A 21808-nucleotide genomic window follows, 5' to 3' on the forward strand; every position below is an offset into this window, starting at 1 on the left:
ATACTTACAATAGTGGCCATAGGTTCAAGAAGGGAGCCCTAATGAACCACTGTAGCAAGCCCGAGCCTAAAATTTTAACTAGTGGACCTTTTCCTTTTTTTATGCGGCAGCCGGCAGGTAACAAGGCCTCAATAATGTATCTAACTTTGTTTTCTATAGGTACTTCTCTTTATAGCTCTTTACATGTGTCCCAAAGTAAAATATGAATAGTAAAGTGCCACTTTAGATCTAAGCCCAACACTGAAGTAGGCTGTTCTTGGAATATAATTAAAGATAGATAGAAAGAAACAGCTCTATTTTTTTATTATTGGGAAGCTTTTTGGGCACAGTTTAGACTACATTACCACCATTTCTACCATAATCTGAAAGTGTTTTTTCTAATGTCTTAGCCATCAAAAAAACAAATATAGGCGACAAGGCATTAAATAAATACAAGAATTATTGAAAAAATCTTTATTTTTATCCAGACAGACAAACATAGATTAAACTACGTCAATTTATAGACTGGAAGTACGTGTGATTTCACACAGAAAACACATTTCACACAAAATAAATGGACACAGAAACGTTATAACACAGAAAACAAAAATATCCCTGACAACAGCAATACTTTTCTCCACGTTTCCACTTCACTGAAAATGTGTTAAAATGCAATTTTCGACGAAATATAACACATCTTTCGTTACCGTTGTTTTATATTGAGCAGGTACAAAACAGCAAACAAAATCATTCAAACCAAACTAAAAATTAAACATGCGAGCATCGGCGCGCCTCACTAACACTACAAAAATGACTAAAGCAGCATGACTGTTCCTTACAATGCTACAATAATAAATTAACTATTCAATCGTAGAGAAAAATCAAGTCATTGAGGTAATTTCTTACAAAAGGAACCTTATATTTGAAAACAGCTTACAGAAACACACTACTGAAACGTTTACGTAAGTAATGAGTAAATAAATATAGTTTTAACAATAATAAGCATGGATCAGTGATGTAGATTAAAATCTTCTAACATCTAAATTAATTTGGTTTGCTCACCTAATATACAAGTTGTAGCTAATATATTAATTTTGTTTCGTAAATAACTAGATGATGTAATGATAACATGTTTCTTATTTGTATTTGAACCTCGGGAAAGTTTGAACCTATTTAAACCTAATTTAATTGATGTTTTCTTTGCATTTTTAGTAACATTACGTTTACATGAAAGCTCATGCTCTTGTCTTCGTTTATACTTGCTGCAAGCGAACTATAGTAAGTGACGGATGAATGATAAGCCCTGCTTATTTCTATAAATTGTAATTTTACGTGAATATAATATCATATAAGTGTCTTTCTTTACATTTTTAAAAGCGTGACATGTAATTGACCATTTTTCGTACAGACAGATAGTACACTAACTAACATTGCCTTAGTCAATAAAACAATTATAAATGCTAACTAAATGTTCTACAGTTCGAAATGATGATAATGAAATGGTATGTGACCCTACGTCTAACAACTACACAAAATATAAGAAATACAAGATTCATAGAACATTTACTAAGGCAACTTACTAAAGCTGTCTGTGTCTACAACTATATTAAATCTACTAAAACGGGTCAGCCTCTTCAAACATAGCGACCGGCCTTCGAAGCAAGACTTTGTAAGATAGTAGGAAATATATTTTTTGTCTACACTTTGAAGGAAGGTCTTAGGTGTACGGCCCCACTGACTTAGTAGCACTACTTTAAGCAGCTAATTTAACCCAATACAAACATCTGTAGCATTTCAATTTTGTAAGCAATTTCTTACAGTAAAACCATCATCAGTGAGACCACACCCTAACAAAATACATTGTACAAATCGCCTACATTTAAACATCAGATTGGTATTACCAAGAACACATTCTAAGCCTTATTACTAATTAACGAAGTAACTAACGCTTTAGTAGACGTATTTTCAAAATTTTCATACTCAAGAATTTATCCATAATGGCCTACATGTTTATTGAAAAGTGAGAAGAATTTTGTCGTTGGAAGCGGTAGTTCTAGATGCTAGGTGGTCATTTTGTTGAGTCCTTTAATGAAATTAGTCATGTCATACTCTTCTTCATACTGTTTGTCATCCCACAAGTCTGGTAGTGTCTCTAAGACTGACTTCATGCCGGATGGGCCGGGCTGCTGTTGTGATTGAGGGGCACTATTGCTGCTAGATAAGTTGAAGAGGTCTAGAAGCTGGTCTGTGCCCATGGTTTCCATGGCTGCGTTCTCGCTGCTGATAACCGTGTTGGCTGTTAGCAGCTTGAATTTTTGTAGGCTGTGGAAGAAGTAAATTAATTAATAATGGTGTTACTTGTTCTATGTTATCAATATACAATAATTGTAAATTATAATCCCTTTTTTAAAATAAACTACAATCATAATTATTTCGTCAAAAACAATATTGAAAACTATGATGACCCTTTTCGCAATCCTTACTAATATTATAAATCGGAAAGTGAGTTTGTTTGTTTGTTTGTTTGTTTGTTCCGCTTTCACGCCGTAACTACTGAACCGATTGCTTTGAAATTTTGCAGACGTAAAGTTAGAAGTCCGGATTAAATAATAGGGTACTTTTTATCCCGAAAAAAATAGATATTCCCGAGGGAAAACAAAAATATTGTTTGCTTGATGGATGGATTGTAGATGGCGCTGTGTGTCGTTTAAAACAAGGTAATATATTGCAAACGAATATAAACATGTAAATTTAGAAGCTAAATGATACGATAATGAATCCCCGAAAATGAGGAATTCCCGAGGGATGATGTACAATTTGTTTAATCGTCTAAACTGTTTTTTTTTTACATCTACTTATATATTGCAAACGAATATGAACATATAAATTTAGAAGCTAAATGATACGATAATGAATCCTCGAAAATGAGGAATTCCCGAGGGATGACGTACGATTTGTTTTATCGTCTTAACTGTTTTTTTTACATCTACTTATCCTGAATTAACTATAATTCAACGAATTACTAATTGGTATAAGTATTAGTTAAGTTATTTCGTTCTTGAGGTATGCGATAGATGGCGCTGGGTGTTTTTAAAACGTGGTAACGATGTGTTTTTAAAATACATAAGAAGTGGAATGATAGCTTTTTAAAACGTGGTGACGTTGTTTTTTTTAAGATACGTAAGAAGTGCAATGATATCTCGCGCTTTAACCTGTAGCTCATTGTTCAATCGCGAGCTTCCCGATAGCTCGATAGATGGCGTTGAGCTTTTCTGTATCGTGGTGTTAAGGTTCGCCGCGAATTAGTCTGTTTTGAAATCAGTGGGGCCCAGTAGCGCCAGGGCCAGCCGCGGCTGCGGGTTGTTCGAAAGAGGTACCGCGGCCCTGGTATATAAAAGGCCTAGGACGGAACACGACGATTTTAGTCAGTAAGAGTCTGACACTCCCTCACCGCTGCTAACCCACAGCGGGAGGGGTGAACCGAATTCCACGCGGGGGAAGCCGCGGGCGGAAAGCTAGTAGGTTATAAAAATCCACCACATTTTGTTGATTGTTTTATTCTCTGAAGCTTAGAAAATTAGATCTCCCATACAAGATTATCGATTATTTACGTACAAGCTTACCTACTATGTAAAATAAAAACACAGATAAATTCCTCACCCCATAATTTTCTCCTCGAGCGTATCCCTCGTAATGAGTCGGTATACATTGACGACCTTCTTCTGTCCGATACGATGTGCTCGATCCATCGCTTGTAAGTCCTTCATGGGGTTCCAGTCGTGCTCCACGAATATTACTGTGTCTGCGCCTGTTAAGTTCAGACCTAGGCCGCCCACCTGTGGAGGAATTGGTTATGTGAGTACAAAAGTTTTAGTGGAAAAGTGTGGTTAATGCCTTGTTTGTACTTTTATTTATTATGATTGGCAGACAGTTTTAGCTCTATTAGAACTAACGAAATTTGGCATTATAATATTAGAACAGATTACCCTTTCCAGTTAGATTAAATTATAATGTTCAACTTTTATTGTTTATGACATTTTGTCATTTGATCAATAGAACAGTCTCGTCATGAGACCGCATGATAGATTTGATTTGTGGCACAATAAGCATTAACACCAAAGGTGCTTGCATCTTTGATATATACCCGTATAATCTAACTTACCGCAGTAGTAAGCAGCAACAAATCAATAGACACGTCATTGTTGAACCTCGTGACGATCGCATGTCTTTGATGAGGCGGTACACTGCCATCCAGCCGCAGGTACGTGACGGCCGGTAGATGGCGCTTCAACAAGTCGTTTTCGACGATGTCTAGCATCTTCTTGAGCTGGCAGAAGATGAGGGCGCGGTGCTGGGACACGATGGCTTCGGGCTCCTCGTCAGCCGTGGGTGTGCCGATGCCGCAGTCTAGGAGGAGTTGTCTGTGGAGGGAGATATGGTTAGCATGTTTAAATATTTCCATGAAGCCCACCTGGATCATGCAGAAAAAATATGGGTGGATTTTTGTATTTGATATACGTTTGTCCATCCATCATACACAACCGACTTGAGAAAGAGTTTGTAAGATGAGAAGAGAAGAAGGAAGAAGAAGAAGAAGAAGAAGGAGACTATCGTGGTGTGCACCCAGGTAAGAGGGTTGAAGAGGTCAGATAGGCTGTTGCCCCATGTGTAACATTGTTCATTCATCTGCATCTGGTTAGACTGGAAATCGTCCCTAGCATAGTTAGGAAAAAGGCCAGGCAAAATGAGTTAGTAGTTAGTAGAAGTATAATGATTAGTTATTTTAAAGCTTGTGTGTGATCAGAACAGTTGGGAAAAGGGAATAAAAGGTTGTACAGATGAGAGTAGAAGACTTACTTGAGTGCCGGCAACTTGGCAGAATGATGTATATCGTCCAGTGAAGAGTGTTGTTCCTGCAACTTGCGTGCGATGGCGCGAGCCTCGGGGTGCTCGGCTGTGAGCACCAGCTTCGGGTGATTGCATACGTTCTGGAGGTAGTGGAGGGCCTGGAAATATTCGTGACGTTAGAGATGGGGAGATGATTAAAGTCTAATAAGTGAGAGAGGAATGTATAAGAACCTTGTTGAATTGTAGCAAATATATTCCGAGTAGACCTAGGTTTATTTACACGACTTTGAGAGGTAACTGTTTAATTATATGAGTTTCTGAACAGCAAAAAACAATTCAACTCACAATTATTTTGTCATTCTGAAGTTAAACTATGATTCCTTATGCATTTCTTGTTTCATTCATATATTGTCGAGAAGCTTTACTTGTCCAAAACTGATTACCATTTAGTTCACAATATTAAAAAATTATAACGAAAACACTTCTGGGCAAACGGCTAACTTCATAATTAACACGAGCTTGCTTATTTTTTATAGTATTCTATAAGATAATATGCCATTTTAAAAACTTGACGACCTTTTGCTTATAAAGAGCAATAACATGTACATTTTATTCAACAAATCACCCTCACCTGGAACACATGCGTATGATGCGACGTAATGCCATGCGGCATATGTTCCTTGGACAGGTCTTCATACAGCCGCCGCTGTAACGGACTCAGCTCGCAGTAGTAGTCCTGCGTTATCTTCGGAGGTAGTTCCTTTAGTACGTCTTCTTTCACTCGACGAAGGAGGAATGGTAACACCTGGGGGGGAAAGATTTAGTAAGCAAATTGTATGTAGGAGGATATTGGTTGGTAAATAAAGGTGATCTTTCGAGCTATTTTTAGTCATATAATATGTTGGTAGTGGTTTAGTTTTTATTGCTATATTTTTTAAGTGTGCATGACTTAAATCAACATAGAACTATTTCCCTTTCATTAATTATGATCATAAAAATTTTTCTAAATTTTTATGTACTTTCCAAGTACATCTTGGACGCCAATGACTGTGTTTCGGATGGCCCGTTGAAACTGTAGATCCCGACTGTCATTGAACGTCCTTGGCAGTCGTTACGGGTAGTCAGAGGCCAGTAAGTCGGACACCAGTCTAACCAAGGGGTATTGGGTTGCCCGGTTAACTGGGTTGAGGAGGTCAGATAGGCAGCTCCTTGTAAAACATTGGTACTCAGCTGCATGCGGTTAGACTGGAAACCGACCCCAACATAGTTAGGTAGATGATGGTGGTAGAAAAACATACCTGTCTGTGCAGAGCTTCGCAGGCGAGTGCCCCGGCCTGCAGCTGGTGCGGCGTGGCCTTGGCATCCCGGGCAGCAAGGATGGGCCGCGAGTACCGCGCCGTGAACTGACGCTCCGTGCCCAGGAGTCCAGGCATCAGGAAGTCGAAGAGCGACCATAGCTCTAACACGTTGTTCTGGAATTGAAAAAGTACATATATTTTAATTTAGCTCGGAATATTTCAAGGTGATTTTATCAAAATGAATTAGAGTGACTGTCATAGTCATAGCGGATTAGCATGTTGAAATGGTAACGGGCCATCGATCGATCGATCTGTCAGTGAATCGATCAGACTGTCGCCAAAGAATTAATGAGATGATGATGAAGGAAAAAAGGAACAGAATTCTAATTTATCTTTAGATATTGAAGCAACAGGTTTTATGCTACACAAAAAATATTAAAATTGAATTTACAAAAATTACATAAAATCGAGAGTTTACATCAATAGTTACCTGTATCGGCGTTCCCGACAAAATCAGCCTATGATTCGCCACAACTTGCTTGATGGCCTTAAAAACTTTAGTCTTTCCATTCTTAATAACATGCCCTTCATCCAATATACAGTAATTCCACTTAATCTTGCTGAAGAAGTCGATGTCTTTTCTCACAATATCGTAGGAGGCAACGATAAAGTTGTAATTCTTCACGTGATGACGTAATCGCTCCCGTTCGTAAGGTATGCCCACGTATTGGAGAGGTTTCAGGAATTTGGAAGGTATGAATTTGTTCACTTCGAATACCCAGTGGCCTGGAACAAATGAATAATAAGGATTTTATCAGGATTCCACCCTGCATACAAAGAGTATAATCATCGGCAAGGAGCCCTGACCTTCACCTGCGCAGAAGTGATTTATTGGTTTATTGCCTTATGTGTACAGTGCGCAAAGCGATCCCCACTCTTCCGCCGAGAGATCATTATCCGTGCCGATAACTATACGCAAGTTGGATTTTAGATTATGAACAGATGCTGATGAAGGTAACTGGGTGTTTTTTTTTTTTGACATTTTGGGTCATTGAGGTTTTGTCGGCTGCCACAAACTGGTGTGTGTGATTTCAGTAGTCTCTACTGTCAAAAAATAGCCCCAATTCTGAAGGCCTTTCTAGGCGACCTATGTTTTTTTTTTGTTTTTTTGTTGGTATATCTTATATTTTAGGTACCATATCGTCAGTAGTGAGTGTATAACGTACCAGTGAGCGTGGGCGGGCAGACGACGAGCGAGGGCAGCGCGGGCGCGTTGCACCGGCCTCGCTCCCAGTGGCTGCCGGCCACCACCACGATGGACTGCAGCGTCTTACCGAGACCCATGTCGTCACATAGTACCCCGTGTAGCTTGTACTCGTATAGGAACCGCAGCCAGTTTACTCCAGCCTGGAAGAATTATTAATTTTAGCAAACTAAGTAGCAAACTGCTACCGCCTCTAAAAAGCACCGCCTCTCATCGTGAGGCCGCTAGGAGCTTGCTGCCCGCGAATGCCTCTCTTGCTGTGTGCGGTCGAGCGATAGCTACCGCAGTGAGATCCGATCTCATAGCCGCAACGGGATCCGGCCAGCTACGGCGTAGCGACTACGAATGTCCCACGAGTATTTACACGTGGAAGATTACGCGTGGTCTATGTAGCCATTGTGCGTCGCGTTAGCTATACCTAGGTAAGTACCAAGCCATGCCACCAGTGTGTTTCTGATCAGTAGTTCTGGTGATTTGTCAGGGGCGGATTCAGCCCTCAAAAAAGCTTCGGTTCAGTGCTTTTTTTAAGTCCCACCTGTTGATAACTCCTAAGCTCAGCCGACACCGGTACCGGAATCTTATAATCCTTAATAGTCTTAGGGTTGAAGAGCTGTTCAAGGAATAGCTTGTCGTGATGCCTGCGCAGCCGCAGGTCGGGCGCGAGGTCGGGCGGCTCGGCGGCGGCGCCGTCCAGCGGCATGAGCTGTATGAGGGACGCGAAGCAGCGCGTCGACATTATGCGGACTGCCTCGCAGTGGTCACTCATGCGCCCTGGGGAGAATAAAGTGGGTTATTGTATTGTACATATTTAACGATCAGGTGTTTGCGATTTAATGCTTATACTTTTGTGTTCAAAATACATCACTCATTGTTTGAAAAAAAAAAACAAAGTGTGCTAAAAGCGCGACGACAATCGTTATCAACGTATACAAAGCATATGCAAGCTCGTTTGAAAATGAACTGAATATTATAATCGAAATACACGTAATACACGTTTTCGATACAATGTTGTGTGCGAAAAGCGTAACTAAATATAAGGACACAATCTTAAAAATTTTATTGCGTAACTTTGAAAAGGAAAGGTATATATTATTTAACCCTTACCTAATAGCGGCACGACTAGCAGCACGATATAAGGCACAATCTGCAACTGCAGTGCATCCACGACCCGCGCCAGAGCCTCCGCCGCGCCGCACCGCACTCTGTCACTGCGCACGTCACTTAGTGCTGGTATTAACTGCAACAAATAACAATGGGATAAATCTAAGTTCTCGCCAAACTTTATGGCGGCTCGCAACTCATTTCCGAGCATGTGGCCCATATCCCTCGCACACCTTTCCACCCATTCGTAGTCGTCGTCACAGACTAACTACGTCCACTGTTGGACAAATCCCTACCCTGTTGGAAGATCCCTCAGCTTAGAGGGAACTTCAGCCACCAATACCTTCAAATAGTTAGCCTAATGTGACACCAAACAGACTTGGAACTACATAGTTATTACTAGGTACTAGGTACACTTTGTACAAGACTAGCAACCACTATAGAGGTACACAGTATTCCTCACCTCGTCTATAACAGTATGCATGACCCCCGGGTAGCCACTCCTACACATCGCAGCCAAAGCCCTCGCCGCCATGTGCCGTAGCGCGGTGTAGTTACTGCGAGTCAGTGCCGTGGCCGCCCGCCCGCAGTTAGCAAGTCTCGGCCGAAGGGACGTAGAGAGGGAACTGCAGACGGCTTCAAATAGTTGTAACCGGCTGATGATCTCTTCGGCTGCACTGCATTCTTGTTGTTCTAGTTCTGTGGGACAATGTTTATTGTGTATATGGATGCTTTTTAAATTCAAATGCTTCACAATCTTTCTAACAGACCTTATAGAGATAGAGATATTTCGAAAAATACTCATACTTGTAATCATATTGCGAGGAAAGTTATGAGCGTGGATTAATTAAGAGAGGCGACGACCAAAACAATTATAGACGGATTTTGTGAAAAACAGTTAAGCTTCACAAGACATTTACTTGTGTGATGAAAGGCGTAGAAACCACTGATCTCAAATGCAATTTGTAATACGGGTCAGATGATGATGGTGATTGTACTTACCGCTATCAGTTAACACCCTCTCCAGTGGTTCGGTGATGAATTCCCACAGTTTCGGCAACTTTTCAGGTAACTCATCTCCGAAATATGTGGCTAAACTTGTTAAAGCTAACGTAGCGCCGCGGCGTTGTATCCTCAGTAATTTTCGAGCCTGTGAAAAATGAGATAAATTAAAGTTGCATTAAATTAACACAAATTATCAATTTTTACAGTTCTGAATAAAAAATAACTAAATTTGTTCATCGTAATTTGAATAATAGTGCAAATAAATTGTGTGACACCATAATTTTAATTTAGTAATTATTGATTTACGTTGACATTTTTTTACATAACTGCTGTACCTATATATCTATACTTCTCTTCAGCATTTATTATGATTTTTAGAGGTTTTATGTAACTCGCAATGTATGTACGTGTGGGGGTAAAAATTTCAACTTTTTAAAGCCATTATGGAAGTCAAATTAATTTCTTAAAATTGGTTCATTTGACAGCACAACAATAATGCACCCTTTCCTTTTTTTTACTTAATCCATGTCATCTGGTACGTCGTACTATGGCGTTGTAGGTCCCTAAATCTCAGTCCATATAAACAAACAGTATTGTGAAGGGTGTAAGGATGTTGCCTTGTCCTCATGCGGTAACAGCTGATCTATGTTGAGCTCATTGTTTCTCAATCAATATTTTTCGGTATGTGGTGTAATAGTGTCGCAACATACAGACAAACAGAAGCTTCGGACATTACCTCGTCCTCGTGCGGCAGCAGCTGGTCGCTGTAGAGCGCGGCGTGCGCGGGCGGGCGGCCGCGCCGCGGCGCCGAGCGCTCTGCGCAGCGCTGCTGCTCCCATAGTGTGAGGATGCCGCTGTGCTTGTCCACTGAGAGAAATAAATAATGGTTAATTATGTGTTTTATAAGTAAATAGCTTTTGCCCGCAAATTCGTTCGCGTGGAATAGTGACTTCCGACAGTAGTAAAAGTTTAAATCAATCTCGTTGTTTCATTTGAAACCGTTGCAGCGTTACTTATATTCAAGACTTAGATATAAGCTAAAATATTAAACTGTCTGCCATAGTTTGCCCGATGCTTACCAGTTTATTTTGAAGTTGAATCCAATCAACATTTTTAGTCAGTCTGATACTGGCTGGATAACTGATTACTGTTATAAGCACACTGCGATTCATCTATACTAATTTATTCCGACCAAACGATTACTATATACTACTATACAGTTTAATCTGCAGTTTGCAGAACTACTTTTTTTTCTTTTTTTTTACAGGCCTTTTAATCTACAGATTATATCAAACTTCAAGACTACTCACTAGCAGGTCCATGCGACACCTGTTCACCCTTGCCCTCGTGTCCACTGTCTCCGCTGCCGGAGTCGCCATTCGCCTCCTCTGTACTTTCTAGTGAAATACGAGGCGTGTATTCTGGATCACATCTACAAAATGTGAATAAATTAAGTTTTTTTACAAAGAGTTTTCATAACGTTTATTTAAGAGGCGTATGAACACCGAAAGGCATCGTCACCGTATTAACACAAGAAGTTCAATGTCATTTGAATGGAACTCCTTACACTAATGGGAATCGTAACATAATCGTCTCGCCTTGAAACAACAGACAGATACGGGCTTACGATCCGTTTTCAAGCTGACATGTGTGCAACGACCACATCATAAAGGGACAACAACCATAAACTATTATTTCATTCATTACACAAATAAACTACACACCAAAAAAACCGACTCACCTCAGAAACGCCTTCAGATTAACCAACACCTTATTATTCGGACAAGGTTCTCTATTGACCAGCTGCGACAGTAGTGCGGCGAGGGTTTCCGCGGAGTTCTGCTGCAGTTCCTCCGAAGGTTCCTTCTTGATGCTCTCCATCAGCGGCCGCACGACGGGGTTCAGTTTTTCTGGTAATAAGTGTAGGTTCGCGCAGGCGCCTGCTAACGCTGCTTGGACACTGGAAGAAACATACATAGGATATTAAATTGTGAATCGTCATCTGCGAAACAGAAAGTTTCAGACTTCAAAAATTTTTGAGATAGGGAGTTTAAGTATGTGTTTGGGTAAGTCTAAAATAATTTTAGATCAGCAGAAAAAATACATTAACAGTGTGAAATAGCAAAAAACCGGCCAAGTGCGAGTCGGACTCGCGCACGAAGGGTTCCGTACCATTATTTATAAAACGGACAAAACAATCACGTTCGTAGATCGTAAACAAGCCCCCGAAAATATTTATTTAATTCTAGTTTTCAGTATTTGTTGTTATAGCGGCAACAAAAATACATCATCTGTGAAAATTTCAGCTCTCTAACTATCACGGTTCATGAGATACAGCCTGCTGACAGACAGACAGACAGACAGACAGACAGACGGACGGACAGACGGACGGACGGACAGAGGAGCGAAAACAATAGGGTCCCGTTTTACCCTTTGGGTACAGAACCTTAAAAAAGACTTTTGTTTTTGACATCAGGTCTATCACTTTTCCAGGCAGACTCCTCTATGACGCAAGAACTACTACATGGATTTTGATGAAACTTGGCAGTAATATGGCTTACATATAACATTAACATATAGACTACTTTTTATCCTGTCCGGGAAGTAGTTCCCACAGGACGAGGTTAGAAGCTAGTTAAAATATAACATGAATAAAACTTACGATACATTAAGCGATCCCTGCTCAATAGTGCACAGATTGACGGCAGTCTGCAAATTCTTCCGTCTTTCTTCCAAGGATTGGGCGGCGCGTTTCAATTTCATCGCCGCCACTAGTGGCTGAGATACCGTTGTTAGGTAACCTACCTGGGAATTGTAGTTTAATTAGTATGAGGATATGGTAAAATCTGTACTAATAATATTATAAAGCTGACAAGTTTATTTGTTTACTTGAAAGCACTAATTCCAAAGACTACTGGTCTATTGAAAAATTATTTCAGTTTTTGATAGCCCATTTATAACTAGGTTTTTAGTAGCCCTACGGGACGCAGGAATTGTCTGTTCTGGTAGAACTAACTGTCTCCTGCACTAACACTATGGACTTCGAAGAAATAAAATTCCTATTAGTAAAGAAAAATAGTTACCTGTTCTAGCCTCAAAATATTGGTCAACTCTTCTCCATCAATGGGTAACTTGTAATGTTTCATCATTGCGTGTAGGTCACGAGCCTCTTGTAATATCCTGAAATTATCAGAAAAGGTCCTTATTACTCAGATAAAAACCAAAAGGGGGATCTATCAATTAAATTAAAATACATATATAGCTTATCCACTTTCGTGAGATTTCGGTTTCATTGCATAAAAATTCTGCGTCTTTAATTTTAGAGAAATAGTATTAGAATATCAAAAGGGCTTGACGGGTTTTCTGTATAACCCAATGTGAGTACCTGCTTATGACTGATTTATTAGTTTTTTTCTTTATATAAGTCTTTATTATCCTGCTGGCAGTGCTAGTCCCAGTTATGTACTAGTAACCCTCTCACACGGATTGAGCATTAACCACCACGCTTGCTCAATGCGGGTTGGTGATTTCAGACTTTATAGTCCAGGTTTCAAGTTTGAGAGGAGGCCTCTGGCCAGCAGTGGGACGTAAAAAGGCTGTAACAGTAACCCACCTATTACAATTGAGTGCCACCTCATCATAGTAGAGAGCTTGGTTCAACGCTGTGTGTAATGTACTCGTCAGTAGCGGCGGCGCTAGCCTCGATATAGGACTCTCGTCTTCACTGTTTTGTGGCTCTTTTTCTTCTTCCTGTAAATAGTTTTATTTCGTTTTCTAATACCACTTTTGGGACATGTATAACGGCGCAAGTATACTGTTAACTTAAATTTTCTAAGCTTTTATTTAAAACCACATTACATCCATTCATCGAAGTCAGTAAAAAAAAACAAACAACATAAAAAAGGAACCATGAACTTGGAGTTGATCATAGTACGACGGTTTCTTTCAAGGAGTTTCGTCGAGTTTTTCAATGTTTTCTTGGTATATCGATGGGTTTTTGGGAACAAGATATAATATATGTGCAATTAATTTGTGAGTAACCTTTTTATTGTCTATTAGGATTAACACTTCAATTCTGTATGGAAGGAAACCAATACCTTGCCTACGATTTATTCACATAGTTAACTAGTGTATAAATATACTACTAACCTTATGTTCAACATGTCCATTCGTATGTATGCTGGGCGGGAACTTGTTCTGCGTGACAGTGTGTTTCGCCCACGACGACACAACCAGACTCGCCACCAGCCGCTGTAGCGCACTGCCGGACCGCAGGTATACTACCATTACCTGTAATGAGAAAAAAAATAGAATTAAGAACCTCCTGTTTTTGGAAGTAGGTCAATTTATTGTACATTTCTTACTTATATTATAAAATGCGAAAGTCTGTCTGACCGGCTTTGCCGCCAAAACTACTGAACTGATAATTATGTACACAGATAATATAATCTTGTCGATCATATTTAATCACGGTGCAGGAAGAAGTAACCTCGAGTCGAGGGTGGATTCACGGGGAACAGCTAGTCAATACTATGTCAATACAAAAAAATGTGATTGAAATAATAATACTTGAGGATTTTGATTGGTCTATGCATATTCAACATAGCATTTTGTACTAACCTTAACATAACAGTCTATGGGGCTCTCATCTTCAGCTTTGTACTCTATACCAGGTGCAGGTTGTACCAGGTAGCACGACAGGTAACCTGGCAATAAAAAATACATGGAACTTATATCAAAAGTGGCACATGGCAGCATCTTTGGTTTATTCATGTTTCAATAAATGCTTTGACTAAATAAGTCACAAGATGATATACATTGACATGCACGTAGTCAAAGCTATGTGTTTTGTAACAATAAAAATATAATGTTTTGCTTTGGTTTGGTGTCTGCGTGTTCACAGTGACGAACGAGTTAAGAATGTCATTGTTGTTCTTACAGACAATAACTGTGAACGATACGAGTGGTGCGCGGTCTTCGACATCCCCGCACCACTCGTGGTTTCCCCACATATGGGCCCAATTTATTACATTTTCCAACAATAGCTAGATCTTTCTTCCACAACCGTCACAAACACACTGTCACCTTCTTCTATATTAATTATTACTTTCCTTAAGCACTATAGTTCGGCCATTCAGAGAATGCGTTCCTGACACGTCGCGATTGAACTGACGACGTAACTTTGCAATGGCGTTGCAGTTACGATAAAAATATTTTTGCTGGTTGTTTACCGTTTTAACAATTGAGGAGCATTAAAACAACATTATTATATCAATAATCAATGAATGTTATAATTTTGTGCCAAACTGAGTGTCAAATAACTTGGTAAACAATATTTTTCTAAATCTATACTGCGCTATTACAAGGTTATGTCAGCGGTTTATATTTTGTAGTGCTGTGCTAAAAATAACAGGCAAGTATCGTAATCTGTTCTTATACAGTTATAATATAAAATAATACGTTTTGATTTTCTTTTTAAGAATTGGAAAATAATGGACTATAAGACTTAATTATAACGTTTATGAAATATAAAAATAAAACTATGACCAAACCGCATTTTTATACTTAGATTAAAAATGGTAACCCCAAATGGCGTTATGGGCCGCCATTTTGTGACGCTAAAACAGTCGTCCGTTGTCGTTTCGTGCGCATAGACCACGTTTTTCAAGTGTTTTCGATCTGTTTTTATTTGATTACCCGGCTTTTGTTAGACCGAGATATCAGGATTGATTCTGTTATTGATAATAATATAATTATACATGTAGGCGAAGATGATGATGAAGACACCACCTCCTCAAGCAAATCGGAGTCTGATTAATATTCTGTTCGCACATTCAATTCAATGTACTTGTAACAAAGAATAAATAAAACAATTTTATTATATGAATATTACCTTTTTTTGGTTTCCACTTAAATAACTAAAATATAAAACAAATGATTCCGCCAATTTAAAACGAAAATAATCTTAAAATAATGCGGCGGTTCATTTTGAAGGAACGGTAACGAACTCAGTGTTATGTTGTGCCCATCACTAGTCGTGACTAACTGATAGGTGTCAGGAACGCATTCTCTGAACGGCCGAAGTATAACAATGACATATAAACTTACCCAGTATATATGCAGCACGGCACCTCGCGCGCATGACGTTAGCGTCTCTGGCGGCGCAGGGCGCGGACTCGCTGCCGCCCACGAACCACGCGCGGGTCGGCCGCAGCTCCGCCGGCACCGGCCCGTCGAGAGACTGCGAGGTTGTGCGGGTGCGACGCTCCTGTACAACAGAAACAAAAAAATATTAGGCTCGTTCGTACAGGAAGGGCAGCCTCGCGAGGTATTTTCCCAGCGACGAGGATATAGAGTGCGACAAAATCGTTATCGTCGTGCGCTTGTCTACCGAGCTGCTTCGCGCAGCATATGCCTCGCGATCTTCGGAGACGCGCATGTTATTATGGGAGGCTTTGCTAGCAGGATTGATCCTAATGCCGCATCAATGGCGAATCTTCAGTAGTATCATTAATAGTAATTAGGAGATAATTTACTTGTCAATACTTACGCTCCTTTTTTATTCATTTGTACTATCCCTACATCTTTTCTTGAATACTACCTCTATATCCTCCCTATATGTACTACCCCTATGAACTTCTATTCTCCTTCTATTTTCCCCCCTTATGTTCTACCTCCCTTAGTCCCATATGTAATTCCGAACATACACCATTACAAACTCTCTCTATATACTCTCTTATGTACCCTCTTACCTTGGGCGGTGGGTGTACCTCATATATTTCTTCTACAAGCTTACCTTAGGCGGTGGGTGTAACAGCAGTGCGGCGTCGACCGGCAGCCGCGCGGGCTGCATGGCCAGACACAGCCACGTGGCCAGCATGGGACACGCTGCCAGCAGGATCACTCCTAACGACGCGTACTTCAGGAAGTTTTCCCACACCTGAAAAACAAAAAAAATATATACATCCCTTTAAGTACTTTTGCAGTCGAATCAAACATCTTATCGCATTTGGAGCCAGTTAAAACTTCAAGAAACCCCTATTTACGTTTTCAGCTCATTATAGTTTCAACAAGTCGATAGGTTAGTAACAATTATAATTAAAATCTCCAGCGTGTAAATACACATATCGAATGAAAATCGGTTCTTTTGTTTGGGAGACACTTCTAAAAATACATACCGATTTACGCATAACTTTTTTTTGAGATTTCAAATTGTCTAATCAATCAAAAATGTTAAACAATTTCAATATATATGTGCACGTAAGTACCTGTACTGCAATCTCCTGTATGTCCTGCACGTGCTCAAACAGCACCCTCTGGTAGATATGTCTCATGGCTTCCTGCAGCAGCTCGGGCGTCCAGCTCAGGTGCTGGTCGTGTCTCTATGTGACGTCACAACACAACTACAACATACCTGTACTGCAATCTCCTGTATGTCCTGAACGTGCTCAAACAGCACCCTCTGGTAGATATGTCTCATGGCTTCCTGCAGCAGCTCGGGCGTCCAGCTCAGGTGCTGGTCGTGTCTCTATGTGACGTCACAACACAACTACAACATACCTGTACTGCAATCTCCTGTATGTCCTGAACGTGCTCAAACAGCACCCTCTGGTAGATATGTCTCATGGCTTCCTGCAGCAGCTCGGGCGTCCAGCTCAGGTGCTGGTCGTGTCTCTATGTGACGTCACAACACAACTACAACATACCTGTACTGCAATCTCCTGTATGTCCTGAACGTGCTCAAACAGCACCCTCTGGTAGATATGTCTCATGGCTTCCTGCAGCAGCTCGGGCGTCCAGCTCAGGTGCTGGTCGTGTCTCTATGTGACATCACAACACAACTACAACATACCTGTACTGCAATCTCCTGTATGTCCTGCACGTGCTCAAACAGCACCCTCTGGTAGATATGTCTCATGGCTTCCTGCAGCAGCTCGGGCGTCCAGCTCAGGTGCTGGTCGTGGCCGTTCGTGACGTCACTGCCACCGTTGGTGACGTCACCGTTGTGTGTCGTGACTAGAGGCCGGGTGAGGGTTCGGAGAGTTTGGAGTGTGGCTTTCCGGACTGAACTGGTTGAGTGGTCGAGGTATGGCCATAGGCGGGGGAGGACGTCTGCTAGGTCGATTGGACTGTAGACAAATAGTAATTATTAGTTATTTTGAAAGCAGAAAAAATATGTATATTAATTAAAGATTTTAAGATACACATAAGTAGCAATAACTAATTTAACATACTAATTAATTTAGTGACAGTTCATAACTGTTACACTTTTTTTAAACCAATCGTTTGTACGATCCTGCTGCTTTGTTTAATTATTATAGTTTAGCTGATCTCTCTTCGGTCGTGTCGGATTGCCGTCCCATCGGGCTATGATAGTGAAGGAATAGGGAGTGGACCTGTGTCTGCGCAAATGCTCGTGCACTGGCAGTGCGCAGCTGGCTCCTTAAATGAGAATAGCCATCGTGGCCGAAATCAGCTGTGGACGCCATTATAGTTTAGCTTGCAATATTATTGAATCGTTTGATGAGTTCTCTATTTAAAAAACAATATTTTATTACCAAAAATACCATTAAAACACAAGTAAAAACACACTTACTGCAACAAACTAGCCGGCTCAGGCAACGCCATTAACGCAGCTAATAACGCCATATAAGAATTGGCAGGAGAAGCCAAATCATCTTGATCAGCCAGCAGTATCCAGAGCCTTGTGACCACGGGCCGCACGGCATGGGCCCGACGCGAAGCCAGGGCCGCGGCGGCGGGGGCCAGGGCCCCGGCTGCGACGGCTGATACGTCTTCGGCACAGTCGTCTAGGCCGCGGATGAGGTGTTCGAGAGCGCCGCTCTCGCATGCCACTTCCTGTTGTAATTAAACACAAAATGATTTAGTCCATGGTCCAAAAAGTGCTGATTTTCAGCCTACTTCTTTTTATCGTTACACACACACACACCCACTGGTGGTGCGCCGACAGCGCGGCCAGCAGCGCCGCCACGCGTCGCGCGCGCTCCGCACACAGCTGCGCCAGCGCCACGCCTAGCGTCTGTGTAACCCACCTGTCTCGCAGCCAGCAGGTACTTGAACCCCAGCAGAGCGCCATGCCGCGCCTCCCACTGGTGGTGCGCCGACAGCGCGGCCAGCAGCGCCGCCACGCGTCGCGCGCGCTCCGCACACAGCTGCGCCAGCGCCACGCCTAGCGTCTGTGTAACCCACCTGTCTCGCAGCCAGCAGGTACTTGAACCCCAGCAGAGCGCCATGCCGCGCCTCCCACTGGTGGTGCGCCGACAGCGCGGCCAGCAGCGCCGCCACGCGTCGCGCGCGCTCCGCACACAGCTGCGCCAGCGCCACGCCTAGCGTCTGTGTAACCCACCTGTCTCGCAGCCAGCAGGTACTTGAACCCCAGCAGAGCGCCATGCCGCGCCTCCCACTGGTGGTGCGCCGACAGCGCGGCCAGCAGCGCCGCCACGCGTCGCGCGCGCTCCGCACACAGCTGCGCCAGCGCCACGCCTAGCGTCTGTGCGCATGTCTCACGGACTGGGGCTACTACCTGCGATAAACAATGACAGTTAAAGAAAATTATATAAATACTTATTAAATACTCGAGTTACTCGAGGCCAGTCTAGTCTTTCCAACAGTGAAATAACTTATCAAATCGTACGAGCAGTTTCCTTAATACGTGAGTAAAAGTGACTGCTTACAGTAAAATTGTGAACGTTAATAAAAATCTGTCTATAAGACATGAAAGGTAAAATGAATGAATGTCTTAACTGAAACCTGGAAATATTGAGCCCACGCTATAAATATGTCATAATTACCTGATCAGAAACGAAGTCTCCGAACCGATCAAGAGCAAGCACACATAACAGCCGAAGTGCCATGTCCTCTAGCCATTCTTGATGTGCTTGATCCATCTGTAAGAAAAAAACATCTTTATAAATAAAGAGTGTAAGTATGTATATGTTACCGTAAGATTACAAACATCGTTAGATTACAATCTATCTCGAGAGATTGTAAACTGTCGAATTATTGTGAACCGTAACATCTGATTGCAATTTAACGCATTATTTTTCGCTATATTATAATCTATCGATGAGAAATTGACAAATTGTCAACTGTCCGAAAGCTCTCTCTGATTGGTCAGTCTTTTTGTAAGATCGACCAATCACGACCAGCCGTTCTGTTCCCATGGAGTTCCCGTAGAGTTAGGAATGAAATAGAGGTGTCAGTTAAATAAAATAAATGCTCTTCAAAAATTCTTCAAGTATTAAATTTATATAAAAATAACTCTTATAAAAATACAGTTAGGTATTTTGTCTTCAAATACAAACTAATATTTAAAAATAAAATAAAAGGGGTGCTAATTAAACAGGCTTCTTTTTAATATCATTATTCGCCCCCAAAAATGTATGTTGCCTTCTATATTACTAAGTCAGCCACAATTAATAAAGCGTCGAGCATCTAAATAATACTATCTTAGCCACGAGTTATCTTCCACTCTAAATACAACTCAGCATGATGGTTATTTTTTTGCATCTAAATTTGTAGCATGCATTCTAACAGTAAACTTCTTAAATACTATTAAATGACATCATAAAAATATTTATTTACCTTCTAATTTTTTAACTCGTACCTACTGAGTTTTTTGTTTAAAATATAACACATCCCATATTAATTGACCCAGCATGGAAGTAAGCATGCAACATGCAGCAAGCATAACTTCTGTCACGGCTCCGGCGCTGCGGGGCTTGGGCGGTCCCATGCGAGCTTATCGTCGCAGATGGTTTTCACGCTCACCACCGCAGCTTCGGCTTGCTGGCCGGCGGAGCCGGCCAGCCTCTGCCGCGGCGGCGAGCGCTGAAACTACCTGCGCCTCAGCTCGCAGGCCGCCTCGCCCCTCCGCGCCTACGCGGTTTTGAATTGCACTCTAGGGGTAGGGCAGACAAGACTACGTGGAGTCGGTTTTGCAGCGATTCGTTTTCGTCACTAACTTCAATTTTTAATACAATTTTTAATTGTGTGTAATTTGAGTCTTAAAAATTAAGTACAATTTTTGATTTTATAAAAAATTAAACCGTCACTTATTTTTGCACGTCAAAGAGCTGTGACACCGGGAGTTGCAAAGAACATTGTCTTTTTTGACGTTCTACCAATCAGCGCGCAAGATGCATTCCGTTCTACGCCAGTTGACAATTTGACCGCTCTACATCGCTCTCGATCTTACAAAAAGACTGACCAATCAGGGAGAGCTTTCGGACAGTTGACAATTTGACAATTTCTCATCGATAGATTATAATATAGCGAAAAATAATGCGTTAAATTGCAATCAGGTGTTACGGTTTACAATAATTCGACAGTTTACAATCTCTCGAGATAGATTGTAATCTAACGATGTTTGTAATCTTACGGTGACATATGATGATGATGATGATGATGATGTCCTCCTAGCCGATTATCGGCTACGGCGGCTGTTCTCATGTAAGGAGATTAGCCAACTGCGCAGGACATATTATAGTACACAAGCATTTGCGCAGACCCAGGTGCACTCACTATTCCTTCACTCTCATAGCCCGATGGGACGGCAATCCGACACGACCGGAAAGAGATCAGGCGCAGGACCGACATTGACGTGCTCTCCGATGCACGGGTGTATCAATCACCAACTTCCAGGCTTCGGGCTGCTTTGTGAAAGTCTTCTAAAACCCACAAAGCGATTTCGGCCCGACTCGGGAATCGAACCCGAGACCTCGTGCTCAGCAGCCACACTTGCGACAACTAGACCAACGAGGTGACATATACAGAGTATATAAAGGTAAAGATCCATTAATTCTCTGAAAGATTATGTACATGAATAAGATAGAAATAGATCCTTATTTGGGGTCTAAGAATGAAAGCGCATATCATCGATCATATTTACGCCGACCCCTAAACTAGATTAACTTGAGAAGAGGGCAGAAAAAAAAAAAGATCCAACTTCTTGATACAGAGAAGATCCAACTGCTTAAAGTACCAGATATACCACTGTTCATTATAAATCGGATAAAACAAAAGCCAAAACCACAACTCACCTCTTCCTTCGTCATATTGGCATCATGTCCCGCGGAACTAACGATCCTAGCTCGTAGCAGTTCTCTCAACGCGCTGGCGGCTCCATGCCGGGCCTCCCAGGCCGCACTGAACAGTTGTGCCTGTAGGGCCCCCGCCCAGGCCTCAAGGGGCCAGCGTGTGCACTCCCCCCAAGAACCGGAACAATCCGGCGTTGGTGCGTTGCTTTCAACTGAGGAATAAAGAATTTTATAGTATTATACACATTTGTTCA

At 41.5% G+C, this 21808-nt stretch overlaps 1 protein-coding gene across 1 annotated transcript in view; it reads right to left on the bottom strand.

Moving 5' to 3' along the window:
• Positions 1 to 438: 438 nt before the first annotated feature.
• Positions 439 to 21808, bottom strand: part of LOC124632981 (TATA-binding protein-associated factor 172) — a 51933-nt gene continuing 30563 nt past the window's right edge. The window contains exons 8-34 of the mRNA XM_047168035.1: positions 21558 to 21766; positions 19308 to 19403; positions 18863 to 19039; positions 18092 to 18354; positions 17348 to 17624; positions 16292 to 16435; positions 15604 to 15763; positions 14116 to 14201; positions 13645 to 13785; positions 13109 to 13245; positions 12579 to 12675; positions 12158 to 12300; positions 11237 to 11455; positions 10806 to 10927; positions 10232 to 10362; positions 9493 to 9640; positions 8954 to 9189; positions 8494 to 8626; positions 7925 to 8160; positions 7352 to 7532; positions 6616 to 6911; positions 6126 to 6299; positions 5459 to 5632; positions 4837 to 4985; positions 4142 to 4400; positions 3640 to 3815; positions 439 to 2301 (exon numbers count right to left, since the gene is read on the bottom strand). Of these exons, the coding sequence (XP_047023991.1) occupies positions 2040 to 2301; positions 3640 to 3815; positions 4142 to 4400; positions 4837 to 4985; positions 5459 to 5632; positions 6126 to 6299; positions 6616 to 6911; positions 7352 to 7532; positions 7925 to 8160; positions 8494 to 8626; positions 8954 to 9189; positions 9493 to 9640; positions 10232 to 10362; positions 10806 to 10927; positions 11237 to 11455; positions 12158 to 12300; positions 12579 to 12675; positions 13109 to 13245; positions 13645 to 13785; positions 14116 to 14201; positions 15604 to 15763; positions 16292 to 16435; positions 17348 to 17624; positions 18092 to 18354; positions 18863 to 19039; positions 19308 to 19403; positions 21558 to 21766 (4826 nt within the window). The 3' untranslated portion in view covers positions 439 to 2039. The remainder of the gene's footprint in view (positions 2302 to 3639; positions 3816 to 4141; positions 4401 to 4836; positions 4986 to 5458; positions 5633 to 6125; positions 6300 to 6615; positions 6912 to 7351; positions 7533 to 7924; positions 8161 to 8493; positions 8627 to 8953; positions 9190 to 9492; positions 9641 to 10231; positions 10363 to 10805; positions 10928 to 11236; positions 11456 to 12157; positions 12301 to 12578; positions 12676 to 13108; positions 13246 to 13644; positions 13786 to 14115; positions 14202 to 15603; positions 15764 to 16291; positions 16436 to 17347; positions 17625 to 18091; positions 18355 to 18862; positions 19040 to 19307; positions 19404 to 21557; positions 21767 to 21808) is intronic.

This window comes from Helicoverpa zea, chromosome 9 (genome assembly GCF_022581195.2).
Source record: "Helicoverpa zea isolate HzStark_Cry1AcR chromosome 9, ilHelZeax1.1, whole genome shotgun sequence".
Classification (NCBI taxonomy): Eukaryota; Metazoa; Arthropoda; class Insecta; order Lepidoptera; family Noctuidae; genus Helicoverpa; species Helicoverpa zea.